This window comes from Apteryx mantelli, chromosome 3 (genome assembly GCF_036417845.1).
Source record: "Apteryx mantelli isolate bAptMan1 chromosome 3, bAptMan1.hap1, whole genome shotgun sequence".
NCBI lineage: Eukaryota > Metazoa > Chordata > Aves > Apterygiformes > Apterygidae > Apteryx > Apteryx mantelli.
Window position 1 is genome coordinate 53,935,446 of NC_089980.1, and position 19,586 is coordinate 53,955,031.

Sequence of the window (19,586 nt, forward strand, 5' to 3'; positions counted from 1 at the left end):
TGTTTTAGAGCTGGAAGTTAGATTTGCATGTGAATGTTTGAGGGTTTTTTTAATAGTACTTTCAATTTTTATTTTTTTTCCTTCTCCAAACTCTTACTCTTCATGGAGCCTGGTTGCTTTGGTATTAAAGCACTGTGTCTGGGCAGTGGAGCAAGACATCCCATTAACTGAGAAAGGAAAAACGATCTGAAATGACACAGGTGGCAGGGCTGTGTAATAAGCCCTTGCACATTGCCTGTGGAACTGACCTATTGTTCGTGTTTTTCTTCTAACAGCTTGTTGTCGCTTTTCTAAACAGTAATATGAATTGTTCCATCCACTAGCTTTGTAGCACTGATGTCTTTATATACTATGCAGTTTCTGAAGTTGAAAGAGTTAAATGCACTGCATCCTTATAAATTGAACAAGTATTTTCTGGATACAGTTTCACCCTTTCCTGTCTTTTCTTTTCCTGCCCTCTTCCGCATGTTCTGCATGGTATCTGTCCTGCTGGTGCTGCCTTCACCTGGGTCCTCTGCATGTGTTTCTAACCCCAGGGAGAAGGAATCACTTTGCCTACTACAACTATCACGCTTATGAAGGTAACACTGTATTTTAATAGTTCTCTCACTAGTCACTAAAAACATCGCTGGCTGTCTTTTGTTTCTTTTTGACAAATGAAAGGCTATCTTGCTTATCATCTTTTTTCAAGGAACTGCTTCTGTGAAGCAATCTGTCTTGTCAGCTGCAATTTAAATACTCTGTGAACAAACATCAAATAGATCATGAATGTGCTACCATCCAAAGAGCTAAACCTTCCAGCTAAGACTACTAACTAAACTTCCATAGGGTGATCTACAAACAATATAGTGGTAGAAAAAAAAAAAATTCTTTGTTCCATCTGCTTGCAGAATGCACAGGTTAAAAAGTGAATTGGGTAAATGGTGTAGAACTTAACTATGCTTTTCAGTGTTTGATGTGGTGGATGAAATCAATGATTTTTGTTTTTTGAAAGTTTTTGAATCACTGGAAAAGTAACCTCATTTTCTTCTCTGTGGCGTTCCATTGCATTCTTTAACATTTCTACTTGTATCGTGGTGTTGTCTGCCAGCAAGAGTGTAGATCAAAGATTTAGCTACATCAGATGGTCACAGTAGAGTGTCGTTAAGTTTTAACTGTAGTATTTGAAATTAATAACAACCTACAAGTCATTATGAAACTTTGACTCTCCTCATAGTTTTACGTTATGTGCAGGTACATCCTGTTTTTACTAAATAGAAAGGAATAAAAGCCACTTTCTTCTTATATTAGGAATTATAAATATGAAATGTCTACCAAAATAGATTTTTTTTTTTTTCTTTTTAACTATTTTAGCATGTGTTTCCTCATTTTATTTCCTAGACTGCTGTAAAAGTACTGTGTCTGTCAGTGTTGCTCATCTATTCATGGCTGTGGAATACAACATGGGGGTTAAAGAATTCTTTTAAAACTTCTACCTGCAGCATTCACGACTTTGAATTCAGACTTCCATTTCATTAAGATCGTTATTCTAGAGAGCAGAAAAGTTTTGTAGTATGTGCTGAACTAATAAGCATAGATTTCTTCTGCAGGAAAACCTGACTGTTAGGTAGAAACCTTGAAATTTAAGCTGTATCTCATTGGAAGAAAAAAATATTTACAATTTCTTAAATCTTATTCCAAACTGTGAAAAGTAGGTTTTAGTATACTAAAGTCCAGACTGTTTCTTCAGAACAGTGCATTTCAGAATATTTTTATTTATGAGAGCTATAACACCTGTAGAAATGTACTTCATGTCAAAGCATTGGCTGTTTGTGTTCTGCCAGAGGAATCTGGCAGACTTCAGTTTCATACCCTGTGCAATTGCATAAACTTAGTAATTTTGTTACTGGAAGTATATCACATCTTTTGACTTCCCCACAGCTACTTATCTTGCTGGTTGTATGACTGTTTTGTAGACTGAAGATCTGGGTTCTGCACAATACAGTAAAAGATGCACTTCAGTAGCATGTGGCTGTAAATATGGCAGTTAGCAAGTGTCTCTTTCTCTTCAAAGTCATGTAAATGTACTGATAAAGTGAGAGAAGTCTGATAGTAACAAAAATAGAATGGATAGACTAAAAGTGCTGTCGCATCTCTCTTTAGTTGCTGATACTGTCTAGGTTATCTGTGAGTATGGTGCCGGTGAGTTCAAGGATATTATTAACTTCAATTATTCACAAATAACAGATTGACATTTAGAATCATAATATTAAAAGGCTCAGAAAAATGACAAGAAGCTGTTTTTAGATGTGAGGCTCTGGGATTTATCACACAAGCCTGAAATAAAAATCATAATGGATTTAAAATGAACAAACAAGAACAAAGTTGAAAGCCTTTCTCCCTGCCTCCCCCCTAAAGAAAGCAACCCTGAACCTGTAGAATTGACAGCAATGGGAGATGCTGAGAACATGCAGGTATAACCACCAAAAAAGATGATTTACAAAAAGTTGGAGATGTTTGAGAGCCTTTGCCAGAGCTGTTTCCCCAGCTGACCTTCGCTATGAGAACAGAAATGCAGTATTGTACATGGTAACTCTTTTTTCCACATTAGTTTGAAGGGGCTTAGTTGTCAGTTGTCTGTCACAGTCCCCACCGACTCTTCCTTTACCAAAAATGTTTATACTGTTAGCTCTTCTTGCTAGAGATGCTCATCTTGCCTGAAATTTAATGGCTGACTTTTATCTTACAGCTTCCACAGCATATCTCAAACTTGCCAAACCAATCTTTTAAACTTACTGTCTAAACTCTTAGAGCTTAGCAGCTTGTGCATGAAATTTGTTGTTTTCAATATACAGACTTTGAATGTAATGAGCAGTGATTGTTCATATCTATTCACTGTACAAGTTTTTTATAACGCTACTATTTAAAGTATGAATGTTGAATAATAACTGCATAAAACAATTATGAAACTTGTTCATATGGTATTTTTAGCAAGGAGAGTAATAGAACACCAGACTTCTCAGTTTTTACACATGCAACTGTGACTATGTGTGAGTAGTAATGTACTGTGCATCTGTCTATCTGTCTTCACTGTGTAGTATGTGTTTCATAATGCTAAAAAAAAATCTTCCTAAATCATTGTTCCTTGCCTTGTCTCAGGTGATGAGGTCTCCTTTATGATTATTGACTGTGTCTTAAAATGTAAGTTTTCAAGGTGCTATAGGCAGCATATACAGATATGTGCGTGTATGTATCAGTGTAAGTGTACTTGTCTCATGGTTGAAAATAACTGGTGAAACATTTCAAATGCAAAGCGGAAAAGGATTGTTTGAACCTCCATATGATGTTACTGGAAAACCTTTTCCAGGTAGATAATTCAGTTTAAAATATGTGATACTAACTTAGTCTTCTGAATCATCTAGGCACACACGCACAAATTTAGCTCTGTTTAGCTCTGCTGATGTTGTTCAGTCATGGAGGTCATAAATGGAATGCAGGCATCTTTCCTCCATGCCATGTGTTTGTATGTGCATGCATATAAAATGATGGACAAGTTTGTATAAAATTTCTTTATGCCTTTTGACACTTTCTCTGTATTGTTTATTAATGCCTATCTTTCCAAGAACTTTTCACCTTTTCAAATTTTTGAATTAAAATAAAATTTTTGTCTTGACAGATTAAAACCCCTAAGTGTATTATTCCTTTTTTCCCCCCACAAATCCTGGACCTTAAGTAACATGACCTTAAGTCATTTGTACCTCCTTTCTGAACCACCAGAAGTTCTGAAGTTTGGTGGCTTATTAAAACCAGGAACAACCTTCTTCAGCTTTCATTCTGTGAGGAGCCTGGACTTTGCCATAGATAGGACAGAATCTGTAGCATACTGCAATGAGTTGAGCAATGCATTCTAAACAACATTTAGATGAGCTTCCAGCTGTGGAAAATCATGAAATAAAAGGCTTAATATTGTAGTATAATGCAGCCTTCCTTCCCTTCTGCATCCCTTACCTCCCCTAGAGTAAAATTGCACTTTCTCAAAGACCTTTTGTCCTTTATAGAGCTTGTAGTAATTGTCCTCAAGACTAATATATCTTTTACAGTAGAAATTAGCTTTTATTGATGGATAGTTACATATGTGCTCCAAGTAACTTACAGTAACCCTTGAGTTTTTCTCATTTTTCTGTAAAAAGTGTGTATATATCTAGTGCTCTAGTTTTAAAATAAATTGTTGTTGTTGGATTGGCCATCCAGAGAAACAAAGCCATCTTAATTTGTCTCAATAGAAACATTGTGATACTGCAGATATTTCTTATGTGAAAATGTGTATTTTACACGATGTACATATTGAAGACATATGGCTGTAGGAGATAAAGTTTTATTAGTAAGAACGTGATACTGATCGACTTATTCACAAGTGGTGAACTCAGGAATGAGATCCAGAAGTCATCCCAAATGAACACCTATCATACTTTATCATATATTTTACCGAATATTTCAGAAATATATGGGAATATTTTGAAGTTTTTTTCTTTTTAAGATGTCAAAAATGAAGAATCATAGCAGGGGGAAGTGTGTTTAGTATGGGGAGAAATCTCTCCACAAAAAAGCTTAGCCTCTAATCTGTGTATAAAAGACTCAGGAAGGAGTATCATAAGAAAATAAGAACAAAAGCTCTAGATAACTGGTTCTGACTTGTAAGAATTTCAGCTTCAGTGGCATATTTTTGTGTGCATTTGCCCTTGCTTCCAAATTGAATCTTGTATTTTCTGTGTATGAGTTTGGTAAAACTGGGATGTGAATAGGAGAAAATGCTTGATTTACAGATTAAAAAAAATAATAATTCAAAGCTACTTTAGGTTTTGACATGTAAATTGTGGGGAGATGTAGTAATGATTCAGAGAAGTGGGATTAAGCAGCTAAATGTATTCAGTACCATATTACATGCCTGCATTTGGTCATGTTGAGGTTGCAATCATATAATTTGTGATTAGCATAGTGAAGTATCAAAAAACGACACACAATTTAATTTGCACTTGCTGAAGATACTGTTAACACTTATCAAGCTTATTATACAGTGATATTAGGTGGATGTCTCCAGAATCAAACAGTGGGAGCTCAAGGGGAAAAAACTTATCCCTGTAATCTGAACAATGTTTAGAGGGCTGAGTGCTCTCATGTTAGATGCTTTTTTGTCATGGGTGCTGTACTGCTGTTATGACATAGATTCTAAATATGTTCTGTAACTTGACATTACTGTAGTATCAGCACTTCGTTTTGGTATATGTCATACTAATCTGTGGGCTGTCTCTGTCTCAGGCTCGTGGTCTTGCTGTGCTCTGCTTTTTCTCATTACTCCCCATTCCTCATTCCCAGATATATGGTGTTACTAACTCTCATTTCTTTTCACACTGATGTTGGTGAGGCCCTGATGGCAAATTACTGCACTAACTCATCCCTTTGCCTGGTGACGCATTTACAGCAAGTGTTTCAAGTCCCATACAAAACAGTTCGGCTCCTAGGACATTTTGGAGGGTGATGTTTTATGGTGGGGAGTCTTGTACTCCCAGGGCTGAGGAAATGGAAGCAGTCCAAATACCACCACAGACCCCCAAGAAAAAGCTTATTACTAGAAGCATACATAATACTTTTTTTCTATGTCTATATCATTTAGAATTCTAGCGGTATCATTCTTCACTGATACATTACCCCTATTCCCCCCCCGCCATTCACTCTATATTTTCTGCTCTTTTGTACTGTTGCCTTTTTTTCATTTGTGTCTGCTATTTTTAGTCAATGTGTAATTCTCAGCTGTTAAGTCTTCTGTGTGCTATTGGCCTTAATTTGTTTAAATACTGTTCATTGAAGGACTGACAGAGTACTTCAGGGATGAAGAAAGTGAAATGTTAAAGTTCAAATGGCATGAATTCTGACTTTAATAAATGAGTCATCATAGTAATGCTGGGAGCCTACAGTTCACTGTGGGTTTATGTAGTTTCTGCATTTATTGACTTTAATTTAAAATTCGAAGGTAACTAATATCCCACTGAAGAGAATATCACTGTATATGCCATGACTTTACTAATATTCTCGAGTGCTTTTGGGGGATGACCTGAAACTATTCTTCATGTTCCCAGACAAGATATTTTTAGTCTTTTAACCTCCCTTTTTACATTCTCCTTTTGGAGAAGAAATTGGAGAGAAGTCAGAAGTTGAAGGTATTAGTTTAGTATGTAGTAGTATTAAAAGCTTTAGTATTTTCTGGGAAGTGGGGAGGATTCATATGCATGCTAAAACTCATCTGTGTTAGCTGGTGAAGATAGCAGCTAAATCTTGTGTTGTCTCCTGTGTATTTCACTACATGTTATTTTATTTGGAGAATATATACTTCTGGGGGAGGAAGAGGACAAACTACTAGAATACTCTTTATCTCTGACCTCATTTTCTGCAAGATGAAAATGTGGGTCATAGGGGCTATAAAGATAAGGCCAGAAGTGTTAGTCTTGTATACCAAGACTAAAGCTGTCTTGGGAACAATTTTTCGAAGGTTCTCTTTTAATATCTGCCTATTATAATACCTGGTGAATGGGAAAGAGTATGGAATGTTGGCCATTTGATAATAGATATTGTTGATAATCCATGCTTTTAGTAACAGTAGTGTGATGGAGATGAAAAAATCTATAAATACTTTTATTATAATGATACGTAGGTATCTTATTTCCTAAATCATTTATACCCATATTGATATACATAATTTTTGTTAATCTCTAAGACTTTGTATTGCTTGAACTACTAAATAAATACAGAAATGTTTCTGAAGTCTATTCAGGGTAGTAATCCTTGATTACTTTGTTCTTTGCAGTTGCAGAAAACAGCCACTCTGTTGTATGGGCCATCTTTACTTTCCATGTTTTTACACAATGATGAAAAACTTTTCAGTGTTTTCCACAAACCTGAAAGAATCTCACTCAAAGTTATGTTTTGGTTAATATTGCTGCTTTGAACAAAGCTTCAATTGTGTAGAATTATTGTGTGAGTATCTGAGCTTTAATAACTTGCAAATGAATATTTGTTTGCTCTACAGATGGTTCTGACTCCAGAGATAAGCCAAAGCTCTATCGTCTACAACTAAGTGTCACTGAAGTTGGAACTGAAAAATTTGATGACAATTCCATTCAGGTATGGGTAGGGGGGCCAGGGAAGCGGACTCAAATGAAAGACCTGATCTGGTCTTCAGTGTGTCATGTGCAATTGTGGAAACTAGTTAAATATTCTGTGGATCTTGAATCATTTAACTTCTTTTAGCAGTGATCTCAAACTTACCTATAATGTTCATATTAATGAAGAGCAGATAAGTTATCCTTCAAAGCTAGAAGGACAAAACATTGCTGCAATTTCTTGTTTATTTTCTTGTCTTGTTTCTTGGTCAGAACTTTAATTTATTTTATTTCCTCTGTCTTGCTTTAAGAGGAAAGTGAAGATTTCATTATTTAAAATGGGATATTCTTTTTCCTCACTGGATTGTTCTAATGATATATATCAGTATGATCCCAACTGCTTACTGTTATCTGAGCCTTTAGCCTCTCAACCCCTTTGAGTGAGGTAGGATTTCCTAAATGTGGAAAAGCTAGAGCAAAGTCGCATGAAGTTCATTCCAAGGAGACTTTTATACCATCCTAGGTCCGTATCAGTGCAGTCTTGACTTGTAAATATTTGCATTTTAAGTTGTAATGTTGAAACAGCAAGTGGAAGAAAACATAGTTACAAACAGCGTACTTACAGCCAAAAGTGAAAAATTCTTCATTATTGGATTTTTGCTGCATGTTTTAGTTAAATGTATGTTTTAATTGTCTGTGTTAGATGGAAAGTTGAAATGAAACTTGACTGATTTAAGTACCTTACTTCTGTGTTAAATTTATAAGCAGGCAAAATTATATTGCTAGTCTGTAAATATGGTAAGCTGTGACTTGATCTTTTGGGTTTTTTTGTTTGTTTGTTTGTTTTGCTTCTGAAGCAATATAATTCAGTTTGTTCTGCATTAATTATTTTTATTTCCAGTTATTTGGTCCAGGGATTCAGCCTCATCATTGTGACCTCACTAATATGGATGGAGTTGTTACTGTAACCCCAAGAAGCATTGATGCTGAAACTTATGTGGAAGGTCAGCGGATTTCGGAAACAACTATGCTGCAAAGTGGCATGAAGGTTCAGTTTGGATCATCTCATGTATTTAAGTTTGTGGATCCCACTCAGGACCATATTATTTCTAAAAGACCTGTTGATGCAGGTCTTATGGTCAAAGGTCCAAGACACAAAACTGGGTGAGTATGATAACTTCTTATCTTCTAATTGTGGTGAAGAGTAGAGCCTTGGAAAAAATAATAGAGGAGAACATTATAAGGGGCCTATGATTAGAGCATGGTTTTAAATGAGTTCTGAGTAACTACTTTTAAGTGTTAAATATATAATAACTATTTTAATACTTGAGCTCCACCTTGTGATTTTTTTTAGGATTAGCAAGTGTCCATTGCATTATTAAGTATTCAGATGTGTTTTTCTGAAGCTCTTTGCTGTGTTGAAAACAATCAAAAGCCATTATTTTAATGTGATTTCATAGTCATTCATACAACCTCCAGGAAAAATAAAGACTTTGCTAAATGTTTTTGGGGAGCCTCGTTTTCATTTTTCCTCTAGATAGTAACTTTCAAAGTTTCCCTAGAGATATTCAGAAATGAAGTGAGGGTGAATACAGATTTTTTTACTGTCAAAATAGGGTACTAAACGTTTAAGTATAGCAATCATTGTTGCAGTGTGATTACTTATCTTCTAGTTTCTGTGTTTCAAGGACTAACAGTCCAGAAGTCCATCCTGTTTTTTCTCTGTATAGTCATGCTTTTGTGATAGATATATAATAAAAATATTGTTTATATTTTTAGTGACTTATATGGGCTCAGGTGTCCTGTTCAGTGTCTATGGACATATTCAGGAGAAACATAAGCTTAAAATTGGACTCTATACCATGGAAGATGTGATGCTTTTTATTCCGTCCTGTCTGGGTCCAAATGAAACTACTGTCATAGCATGCTATGTTTAAAAAAATAAAAAATAAAAATAAATAAATTTATTTATTTATTTATTTTGGCTTGGAGATGAATGAAAGACACCCAGAAAAGGAGTCTCTTCTGGCTAATTTGCTGAGTTAACTTGGATATTTTAAACTATGGGTTTTTTTTTTTCTTGACTTTATTTTAACCTGAAAGTACACTGTTTGTTGTAAAACAGAGAATTTCAGAAAAGATGTTTCTCCTGTTCTTTGTTAAGGATAAAAGATCAGTCATTCTTTCTACTGGACATAGGCTGTTTGCATGTGTTTCTTGCAACAAAAAAAACTGCACTGAGTTTTTGGAAGGAAGGTAATACTTACAACCAATACTTAAAGGGTGTTGAATGTACCAAGTGTGCAAAAGGAGCATGTCCATTAGTATGGACTGTGAGACTTAGAATATTTTTTAAAGGCAGGGTCCCAAGATGTCCAATGATTTCCTTTCTCTTTGCCATGGGAAGGCAGTTTTTGGCCTCAGACATAACTAAAATTTTGCTAGCCACAAATCTATATATGTCTGTGATCATACCGGCGCAGAAGAATTTTAACCTTCTTAGTTATGAGATGAGGTTTTATACAAATAACCAAAAAGTAACAGGACTCGGCGAAGGTGACTTTTTTAGTTAAAATTGTAACACCATACATTACTGTTGTAAGCTTTAAAAACACACAAGTGATTTTTCTTGTGCTAAGAGATTCTCCTGCCACTCCTCCCTCTTCTCTTCCCTGCCCCTGCCAAGTTCCTCCATCCTGGTAATGATTAATGTGCTTATTATAATTGCTAGATTTGTGGTGCAGTTTGAGTGAAATACTTATGAACAATGTGCAGTTTTATTCTTTACCTCAGCAGCTTTAGACTTGTGATTTTTAGATTTGAAAGTCTGGGGACTGATAGGCTGAAATTTATTGTGCAGAAACCCTCTGTTTTTCCTTGGCCTCCTAGTAGACTTGCTTTCAGGTATCTACAAGTCAAAGTATGTATAACTGGTGTAGGGGGACGTTTGTATTACCAAAAAGTCAGAACGTCACTGTGATTTCGTGGCAGTGCTTCCATCCAAGAAATTCTGTGACTTGTGATCACTTGTCGTTATAGTACCTATTGGAATACTTCTGAACATACACTGCTTATCTGTAATGGGATATACAGCACATGTAAGCTTGCATTTCACTGGGTGTCTCATCCCTGACCCCTAACTTTCATGTGGCTTCAACCCCTTATTTTCTCCTCAGCTGTTCACTGGTTGTAGGCCTCACTCTTACTAGTGGGTTTTATGCTAGTTTCTCGCCCAAAATAGAAAGTGGGATGCCATTCTCATGAGTGATCATCCCATTAGTAAGAATTAGAGGGTTTTTTATGTTTTAAAATGAAAAGGGAAAATATATTGATTCCTGTAGTGATAAGTGTAATACAAATCTTGTGAAGGCTTGTATTTTGTTTAACTCTCTTCAATTGGTAGAGGAAAAGATTTCTTAAAAATCCATGTGCATGTTTTGCTTGCATTTGTGGAATAAATCTCAGTTCAGGCTGGTGATGTGATACTTCTGCTTAAACCTCTAGCTCCCTTTACATCTAGCCTGCAGATCAATTAGCAGATGCATTTCTGGGTTTATATAGTCAACTGCAAAGCTTATTGCAGAGCTTTACGTGAATAGCAATGTCTCTGGTGAGGGATATTGCAGCTTGAGTGATCAAATATTTTTAAAATCTTTATTCATCAGAATAAACAGATAATAGAATGCATTAGTTTGATTTATGAATGATTTAAGTTGATACAGTGGATGTGCATTTAGTATTGAAGACCTGAGTAAAAACTTAAAGCAAGTTCGCTGCAGTGAAAATATCATGGATCTATTTTAGTGGTTTTATCTATTCTCACTTACTCAGTTGAAAACAGTGAAACTAAGAATCAGTTTTGCCAAAGGAAATGATCTGGCTAAATATCTGTAGTCTTTATATAAAAAGAATTGATACAGTGGTTTAAAAAGTAAACATTAACGAGAGAGTCATGGTAGGCCTCTGAATTGCAGTTTACTAATTTTAGCTACTCAGTTCCTTGTTTAACTATATGATTTCTAAAAAGTACTTCAAATGTTGTTTTGCTTTTAGAGCTGTTCAGGAAACCACATTTGATCTGGAGGGAGATGTTCACAGTGGAACAGCATTGCCAACAAGCAAGGTATTATATTATGGCTAAATTAGGAATAAATTATAAAAGTTAGAGGACATGCTTAACCTAGGTCAAAATTACAGCATTGGTAGTATTTGGTAAAGTGCTGCCAGTTCATCATTCTCCCCATCTATTTAGTTTTGTGGGCTTGGATATTGTGTGCATCTTTTTCTTCCCGAAGACTATTTTGTGCAAGTTTCTGTTAGCATTTGGCATGCATTCCTGCCAAAAATATAATAACTTTCCTTTTAGAAAGGAAAACTGCTTGGACTTGGAATAAAGTTTTAGGAGAAACTGGTTAATCAAAGGAAGCTTACATGCAGATAGAGATGCATAGTAAAAATGATACATCAATATGCCATACACGTAGTGTGTGACTGTTGTCATTTGTTAAATAAAACATTCAATTTATTCTATAAAATCTGAATGTGTTCAAGTTTTAACTTTAACTAGGCTTTTAAAATTTAGTGGACGTGACTACTGATGTCAATAGAGCTCCTGTAAACACATTCACTAAACAAATTGTCTCTGCAATCATAATTATAAACATTTTACGAAGTAGTAATCTTTTTGTTCTTGCTTTCTTCCTGCACTGTGTTTCTGCTAGTAGACTCTACATCAGAGTTACATTTTCCAAGAGCAAAGAAGATGAGTAAATTGACACAATGGTTAATGCCTTTTAGTGGTATGATCACATGCCTCGGATGAAATGAGAGAATGAATTATTTCAGCAGTCTGAAATGTAGTAATCTTCCCAGAAATGCATTTCCTTTTATTGCTGCTGTTATCAGATTTAAATAATTGAAAAGAAACATTGTGATACTGTTATGGCAGTGTTGTTATTAACAATACTCAGGCTTTTCTTTCATGACATTCGGGGGGAAAAAACCATTAAACTATCAGGGATAAAGCAGGCATCCAAGATGCCAGAAAGCATTGCCACTAACAAAGCTATAAAGAAGGGAGGGAAAATCAGAATCAGATGTTAGTCATGTCCTGGACATGTACATGGCACAGACAAAATTAAAGATAGATATATTTAAAAACTATATAAACTATTAAGATTCCTCAAAATTATTCAGAACTGGAGTTACTGACATTATTATATTGTATAGTGTGCCCCATATTCTTTTCAAATTCACTAGAAAAATACTTTTACTGGACCTAGGGAAGCTTGGGAAAATTAACTTTTTTGAGCTGTGTAGTTTGAGAATCTGCATGACATCTTGTTGAATCACTGATTAGATCACTGGTTCACTAATGGTTGCTTTTTATGAGTTTGCTTTGGAAAAAGGGGTAACAATAACTTTCATTAAAGTTCCCTTGAGACCTACTGATGAAAAGTGATTCATAGATTGGCATGCCAGTACTAAGATAATGATTTGTTCAAATTCCTGTTTTGAGCCACACTTCAGTATGTTTTCTTCTGTCAAAGCAAATTATTTAGTCCTAGAAATTTCTTAAGAAATGTGGAAGTATTTTGTATTTTATTGATACTTTATTTTCTACTGTTTTCACTGAAAAATAACTGCTGTAAATTTTGTTGCTTAAAGCAGCGTGTTTCTGATATGCAACTGAAAAGCATAAATCACCAGCTTGCTCTTAAGGAGCCTGTGAGACTAAAGAAAATAAACGAACTTGTACATAAAGATTGGCATGGTTTGAATTGCCCTTTCTTGTTTTAGAAAGTTATGTCCTGTCTATCATAGGAGACTTTACATAAGAACAGGATAAATTATGGCATAGATAAATAGTGTAAACACTTGGAACTATTGCTGAACCAGGGTAGGGTAGCTTAGCCAGTTTTAAATTTGTTAATATGTTTAACTTTGATAATGAAAACTTCAGAGGCATCTAATTCTTATTTTATATTGATAGCCACGCAACTTTTAAATAAAGACATTTAGAATTTTCAAGACGCATTTTTGGCAACATTTAAGAAATAGCCGCTTCTCTCTGCCCATTGTGATATTTTGCATTGCAAGTGTGCTCTTGGATGTTTCATTGTGGTGACAACATCCACTGAGTTGCTGTATTCTGTTGTGTGCTTTTTTTCTGCTTATCCCAACCCTTTCCCTAGCCTCAAATTGACACTTCATTCTAATAGTGCCAAACACAAATATTGGCTAATGTGGTGTTTCCCTGCTAAGCACCTGTCCTACTGTTTTGAATTAGAGCATCAGCAGGCTTGATGGTGACAGAACATCATCAGCATCCAGCACAGCTGAAAGAGGAATGGTGAAGCCGATGATTAGAATAGAACAGCAACAAGATTACCACAGACAGGATAGCAGGTAGGCAAGCTCTAATCCTTAACTTCTAATAATGAGGAAAAAAATTGATACATTTTCTGATAGATTAGCAGTGAATTAAAATATTTTGAACTACCTGTCTTTCTCCATGGAAAATAAGATTTCCTTTGAGATCTTACCCTAGTAAAACTCAGGATTAATAACCAAAGCATGGAGTTCAGGTTATTAAAAATGTTTTCTTTTGTTTAAATATTGTTATGTATAGTTCTCTTTCTGTAAGGTCAAGTTGATAGTTTGTTAGACTATTGTTGATTTGTGGTCAGGCACATTCATATGAAATGCCTTTAATTACAAGAATACAGTTTCTTGAAATTTGGTCTTCATTTGTCATTAGCATGGTGATGTGACCGACTCCGGAGAGGAAAATAGCTGGGTTGTTCCCATTTCTGTAGTGTTATTGGCAGCTCTTGTGAGCAAAAATTTCAGCTACCTCTGTGTTTTCTGTCTTGCACGAGTGTTATGTATGTGTTAACACCTGCTCCTTGATTTTGCTTTTATGATATAGTGGCTGTTATCAGGCAGATAAGCATTATCCTATTTTACCCATAGATAGGCCCTTTTTTCAAGGGCAGAATGCCACTTTCACACCCTGCATATTCAGTTTGCTTCCAAAGTCAAGGCGGAAAACACTGTCTCCAGCTGATATACCTTTTTCCAGCTGTTTGATCTCCATATATTCTCTCAAATTCAGTTTGTGTTACTTCTTCCGAAAAGGACCCAACTCCTCCTTAGAAAATGTCTTTTAGTGTTAGCACTGCCTCAAAAATCATTTCTACTTCCCATCGTAAATAGAAGTTGGGAAAAGAGAGACCCTTTCCCATATGCAAGGTTGGATAGAAGTCTGACACTGTGTTTGTGTCCCACGTAATGTATCACATGTGATACTAGATACCTATTTGTGTGTGTGCGCATAGGTGTATATGTATATATTTAAAAAAAAACCAAAAAAACCCAAAAAACAGCAATATGGCCTTGTGGCAAAGAAGGCCAATGGGCTTCCATCTGAACATAAGGGGGAAAAAAAGCCTTTTTTTACTGTGACTGAGCACTGGCACAGGTTGCTGAGAGAGTTGTTGAGTCTCCATCCTTGGATATATTCAGAAGCCATCTTTCTGGGTCCTGTGCAGCCTGCTCTAGGTGACTCTGCTTGAGCAGGGGGAGTTGGACTAGATGATTTTGAAAGGTCCTTTCCAACCTCAATCATTCTGTGATTCTGTGAAGAGAGATGAACTTTCATTACGCTTGTAAAATACTATCTAGGTTTTTCTCCTTTTCAGAGGTCTTTATAAGAGGAAGACAACCTCTAAGTATATTCTTAGGTTTTGTGTATGCATATACATTTTACTTTAGAATAAATGCCAAGTAGCAACAGTGAAGCAGAAGCAGACTACCAATAGTAGAGGATGCTTGAGTTAGGTGGCGTCTGTACAAACTGGACATATAAAAGTCTATGGGATCTGATGGGATGCATCCAAGGATGCCAAGAGTTGGCTGACATCATTGCAAAGCAGCTCTCATCTTTGAAAGGTCATGGAGATCAGGGGAAGTTCAGAATGACTGGAAAAGGTGCAAATACCACACCCATCTAGAGAAAGGGCAAAAAGGAATATCCAGAAAACTGCAGACCAGTCAGCTTTATTTTGGTCCCTGGGAAAATTATGGAACAACTCCTCGTGGGAGCTATTTCTAGGCGTGTGAAGGACAAGGAAATGATTGAGAAAAGCTGGAGTGGCTTTACCAAAAATGAATCATGCTTGACTAACTGACTGGATTCTGTGATGAAACAACTTGCTTGGTGAATGAGGGGAGAGCTATGGACATCATCCACCTGATTTTAGCAAGACGTTGACACAGTATTCCAGAACATCCTTGTTGATAAGCTGCTAAGGTATGGACTGGGTAATTGGACCATAAGATGGGTGGAAAACTGGGTAAACTGCCAAGCTCAGAGTGGTGGTTAATGGCTTAAAGTTGACCTGGCAGCTGGTCAGGAGTCGAGTTTCTCAAGGTCAATATTGGATCCAATATTACTCAATATCTTTATAAACAGTCTGGATGACCGGATTGAATGCTCCTTCACCAAGTTTGTGGATGATGCCAAACTCAGCGTAGAAGTAGATAAGCCGGAAAGAAGAGCCACTGTTCAGAGGGACCTTGAAAGGCTGGAAGGTTGGGCCAACAAGAATTGCGTGGTATTTAACAAAGATAAAAGTGAAGTCCAGGACATGAGATGGAAAAATTCCAAGTAGCAGGATAGGCTGGCGTCTGTCTGGCAGGAGTGTAGTTCTTCCAAAAAGGACTCCGGGGGCCCTGGTGGACAGCAAGCTAAACTTGAGTCAACAATATGTCCTGGCAGCAGTGAAGGCATTGAATGGACTGCATCAGAGTATAGCCAACAGATCAAAGGATGTGTTTATTTCACTCTACTTTAGGCCACACCTGGAATATTGTGTCCAGTTGCAGTCACCCCAGTTCAAGAGAGAGATTGAAAAAATGATGAGAGTCCAGTGGAGGGACATCTCAACTAAGGTGGTTAGAGGGTCAAAGAACTTGTTAACATATAAAGAAAGGTTTGAAGGGGTTGGGATTTTTTTTCAGCCTAGAAAAAGGAGAGCTTAGGGCGAATCTTTCACAATCTTTCAATACCTAAAAATTAGTTATAGAGAAGATCGGGGTGTTCTCATTGCAAGGGCACTGAGTGACAGGAGAAGAAGCAATGAGTACAAGTTGCTTCAAAGGAAATTTGGGTATAAGAGACGACAATTCTTTACCTTGAGACCAAGCGAACTTTGAAATATGTACCCTGGAGAAGTGCTGGAATCTCCCTCATTGGAGATATTCAAAGAGTTGGTTTGAGGAAGGCCCTGGATAACCTAACCTAAGGCCCTGCTTTCAACAGAAGATTGGACCAGATGAACTGTAGAGGTCCCTTTCTACTTAGACTTTTGTATGATTCTGTTCTTCTCTAGAGTCCAATGTCTTAGTTCTGATAAAAACAAGTAAATATGATAGGAGTGATTGGAGAGAGAGCTGGGATTGTTTAGCCTTGAGAAGAGAAGGCTCAGGGGGAACATTATCAACATGTATGAATACCTAGTGGGAGGGAGTATGGAAGGCAGAGCCAGACTCTGCTCACTGTTTTGCAGTGAAATGGCAAGAGGCAGTGGGCACAAACTGACATACAGGAAATTTCACTGAAACCTAAGAAAAAACTTTATGGTCCTGGGCAACCTGCAGTAGTTGATCCTGCTTTGAGCAGGACTACATGATCTCCAGAGGTACCTCTCAACCTCAGCACTTCTGTGATTCTGTGAAAAAACTTTTTTCTCATCTTACAAAAAAATAAAGGATTGCATTGCTGTCTGTATTAACCTGCTTTTAAATTAAGATGAACTGCTATGATAAATGGGTAAAAGGTAAGGTAAATGCAGTACAAGGTTGAAAAGCAGACTAATTCAAGTTGTAAAGTTTCTAGTATGACTTCTTACCCTTAGGTGGATTCATTTTTCACTGGACAGAAAACAGAGTTCAGAGACATGAGTCATGAAATAAAGCAGAAAATTGTGCTTTGATCTGAATTTAATTTCTCATGTTTCAGTGTTTTGCAGTAAAGGGATCATTTAAATGCTTTTAGTGAAATTACAGTAGAACTTGAACTTTTCTGGGATACTAATAATTGAATGCAACTCAGCTCTGCTCTGCAGTCCATTGTTAGAGTTCCTGAGCATGTTGAGTGACTTTTTTTCAGCATTGTTTTTATTAAGGTTGCCAAAGATTTAATGCCTTACACTGAAATAAGTTGATTTATTAGTTAAATTACTGTTTTAAATGCAACTTTCCTGTCCCTGTCTCTCTCAGAAAAGATCAACAAAACTTCTTTGTGAACCTTTATAGCCAGTCAGAAGCTCTTGATGTTTTTACTGTTAATATTTGTTGAATTCTAGCTGAGCATTTGTATCTATCGGAAGATGCATTAAATTTCTATGTTTTTACCTTCCAACAAGAGTATTTTATTTTACAGGATTATCCTGAGGCAACTTGTATATTGCAAATGTATAGAGTCATCTGTGAGCTCCATCCTGGCTTTATTTTGTTTTTTAATGTTTTAAATTCCCTCTGAATTCAGAGAACACACATAGGGTAACAGTAACATTAGGGTTACTGTTACTATATGTAGTTTTTCTTTGTCTTGATAGCTAAGTGTGCAGAAACTGTTTTTAGACAGTCTGCTAAATTATTCTTAGATTTGTGATAGTTGCAAGTGCAAAGTTCATTCTTATCACCACTGTTGACATTGAAACTGTATTTCTATGTGTATCGTATGTGAATGTAGAGTGTGGGGGTGTGTATATATATGTGTGTGTATACGAAGGGGGCATACATAGAACTATTTATCCAGCTAAATGGTTAAATAAATAAAAAATACAACATTTCTGTTGCATGCACTCTGTCACATATATGCACTATGTTGAGGTTAACGAATTGGCAAAGTCAGGCTGTCAAATTAGGAAATGCTGGTCAATGAGTTGCTCAAGTAACTTGAGTTCTTCCCTTTCATGGGTCTATTTAGTGAATCGGTAGTTAGGCTCCCTCTGGGATACTCTAGCCTTGTTCTGTGAACAGTGAGGATGGTAATCATGGCATGAGGTAGCTGTTATGATTGCTTAAAAACATGTCCTTGTATTTTGTGGGGGTGTTCATCACTGCTGTTCAATATTAAATAATAAGGCAAATAAGACTTCCTTCCAATCACTCAGTGCACGGGTTGCAGAGCAAAAATTTGAACTTGAGACTGCCCTAATTTTTTCACCCCTAGTCTGTAGAAAGAACTAAATTGAAATTTGAAAGCATAACTTTGAACTATGCGCTTATTAGGCCTGGCTGTTCTGATTGAAATGTGATTCTTTGAAATAAAAGAAGATGAATATTTAGTTGAGGATTATGGTCATATGTGCTTGTTAGGGGGCTGACTTCAGTTAGAAGGAGCAACCATATCAAAAGGAAAAAGATAATTTTTTGCCTTGGATAACCTTCAGGAGCTCTTAATGTGGTTGGAAATGAGGATAGTGGTGTGTAAGTAGTGTTAATGGAATGCAGACTCTTTTCAGAGTCCTAATTTTAACATGCCTTGCGAAGTATTTCATTTGTATTTAGTTAGTGTGCTGGGTACAGCAATCAAACAAGGACAGAGAATATAAAAAAAAATTTTTTTTGATGCAGTTTATCATACACAATTAATCTAGGGAAGAATAGAAATATCTGGAGAGTGCAGTAGTGATTTTTTAATGCAATTTTAAAGCCTAATATTACCTGATGCATACTTATTAGAGTAGGCAACACCTAATCAGTATTTTATGGCCTTGCTTGCTAGTCATACACGAGCTAGACTTGCAGATTGTTTAGCTCAAAATCATCAGGATGTTTCTGTAAAAGCAATAGCACAGAGATAACATATACTTAAAATATAGCTGGTAACAAAACAGTTTGGCTAGCTACTGTCATACCAGAAGTACACAGAGTTATTTTAAGTTACATTTCCGATTTGCAAAATTTGCCTAGAGAGTGTTTCTCTTGTGTGGGCTTGGGGAAGGCAGACAATGATATGACAGTTGAAGTAATCTCTTATTATTGTGGCTAAAATAGCTGATTTATTGCCTCTGTTTCTAGAGAGAATGCTAATTTGGAGGTAAAATTAAATTAACTTTTAAAAGAAGTCCTTCCTCTTCCTACTGCATATTCGTTTCTCTCTTAAAGCCAACTTCCAAAATTTTGCAAGCAATCTTGCACTAGTACACATGGGCTGTCATATCTTGTACTGCTCTCTTTCCTATTGCAGGAAAACTGATTTCCTGGTCCGCTCTTTTTCACTGAATGGGATCAGCATCTTTTCATTCCAAGAAATGAAAATAAAACAGCATGTGAAATGTGTCATTCATTATTGATTTACCAGCCATTATTGTTGAAACATTTCTGTGTCTTATTACTACAGCTGCATCTGCAAGTTTACCTGTTTATAGTCTTAGGATT

The 19,586-nt window shown here is 36.2% G+C and overlaps 1 protein-coding gene across 7 annotated transcripts in view; it reads left to right on the top strand.

The window, feature by feature from the left end:
* The window catches only part of AFDN (afadin, adherens junction formation factor), a 138,966-nt gene that overhangs the window by 51,225 nt on the left and 68,155 nt on the right, over positions 1 to 19,586 (top strand). For all 7 annotated transcript variants that reach the window (XM_067293374.1, XM_067293379.1, XM_067293380.1 and 4 more), the window contains exons 9-10: positions 7,061 to 7,155; positions 8,035 to 8,297. In XM_067293374.1, the coding sequence (XP_067149475.1) occupies positions 7,061 to 7,155; positions 8,035 to 8,297 (358 nt within the window). The remainder of the gene's footprint in view (positions 1 to 7,060; positions 7,156 to 8,034; positions 8,298 to 19,586) is intronic.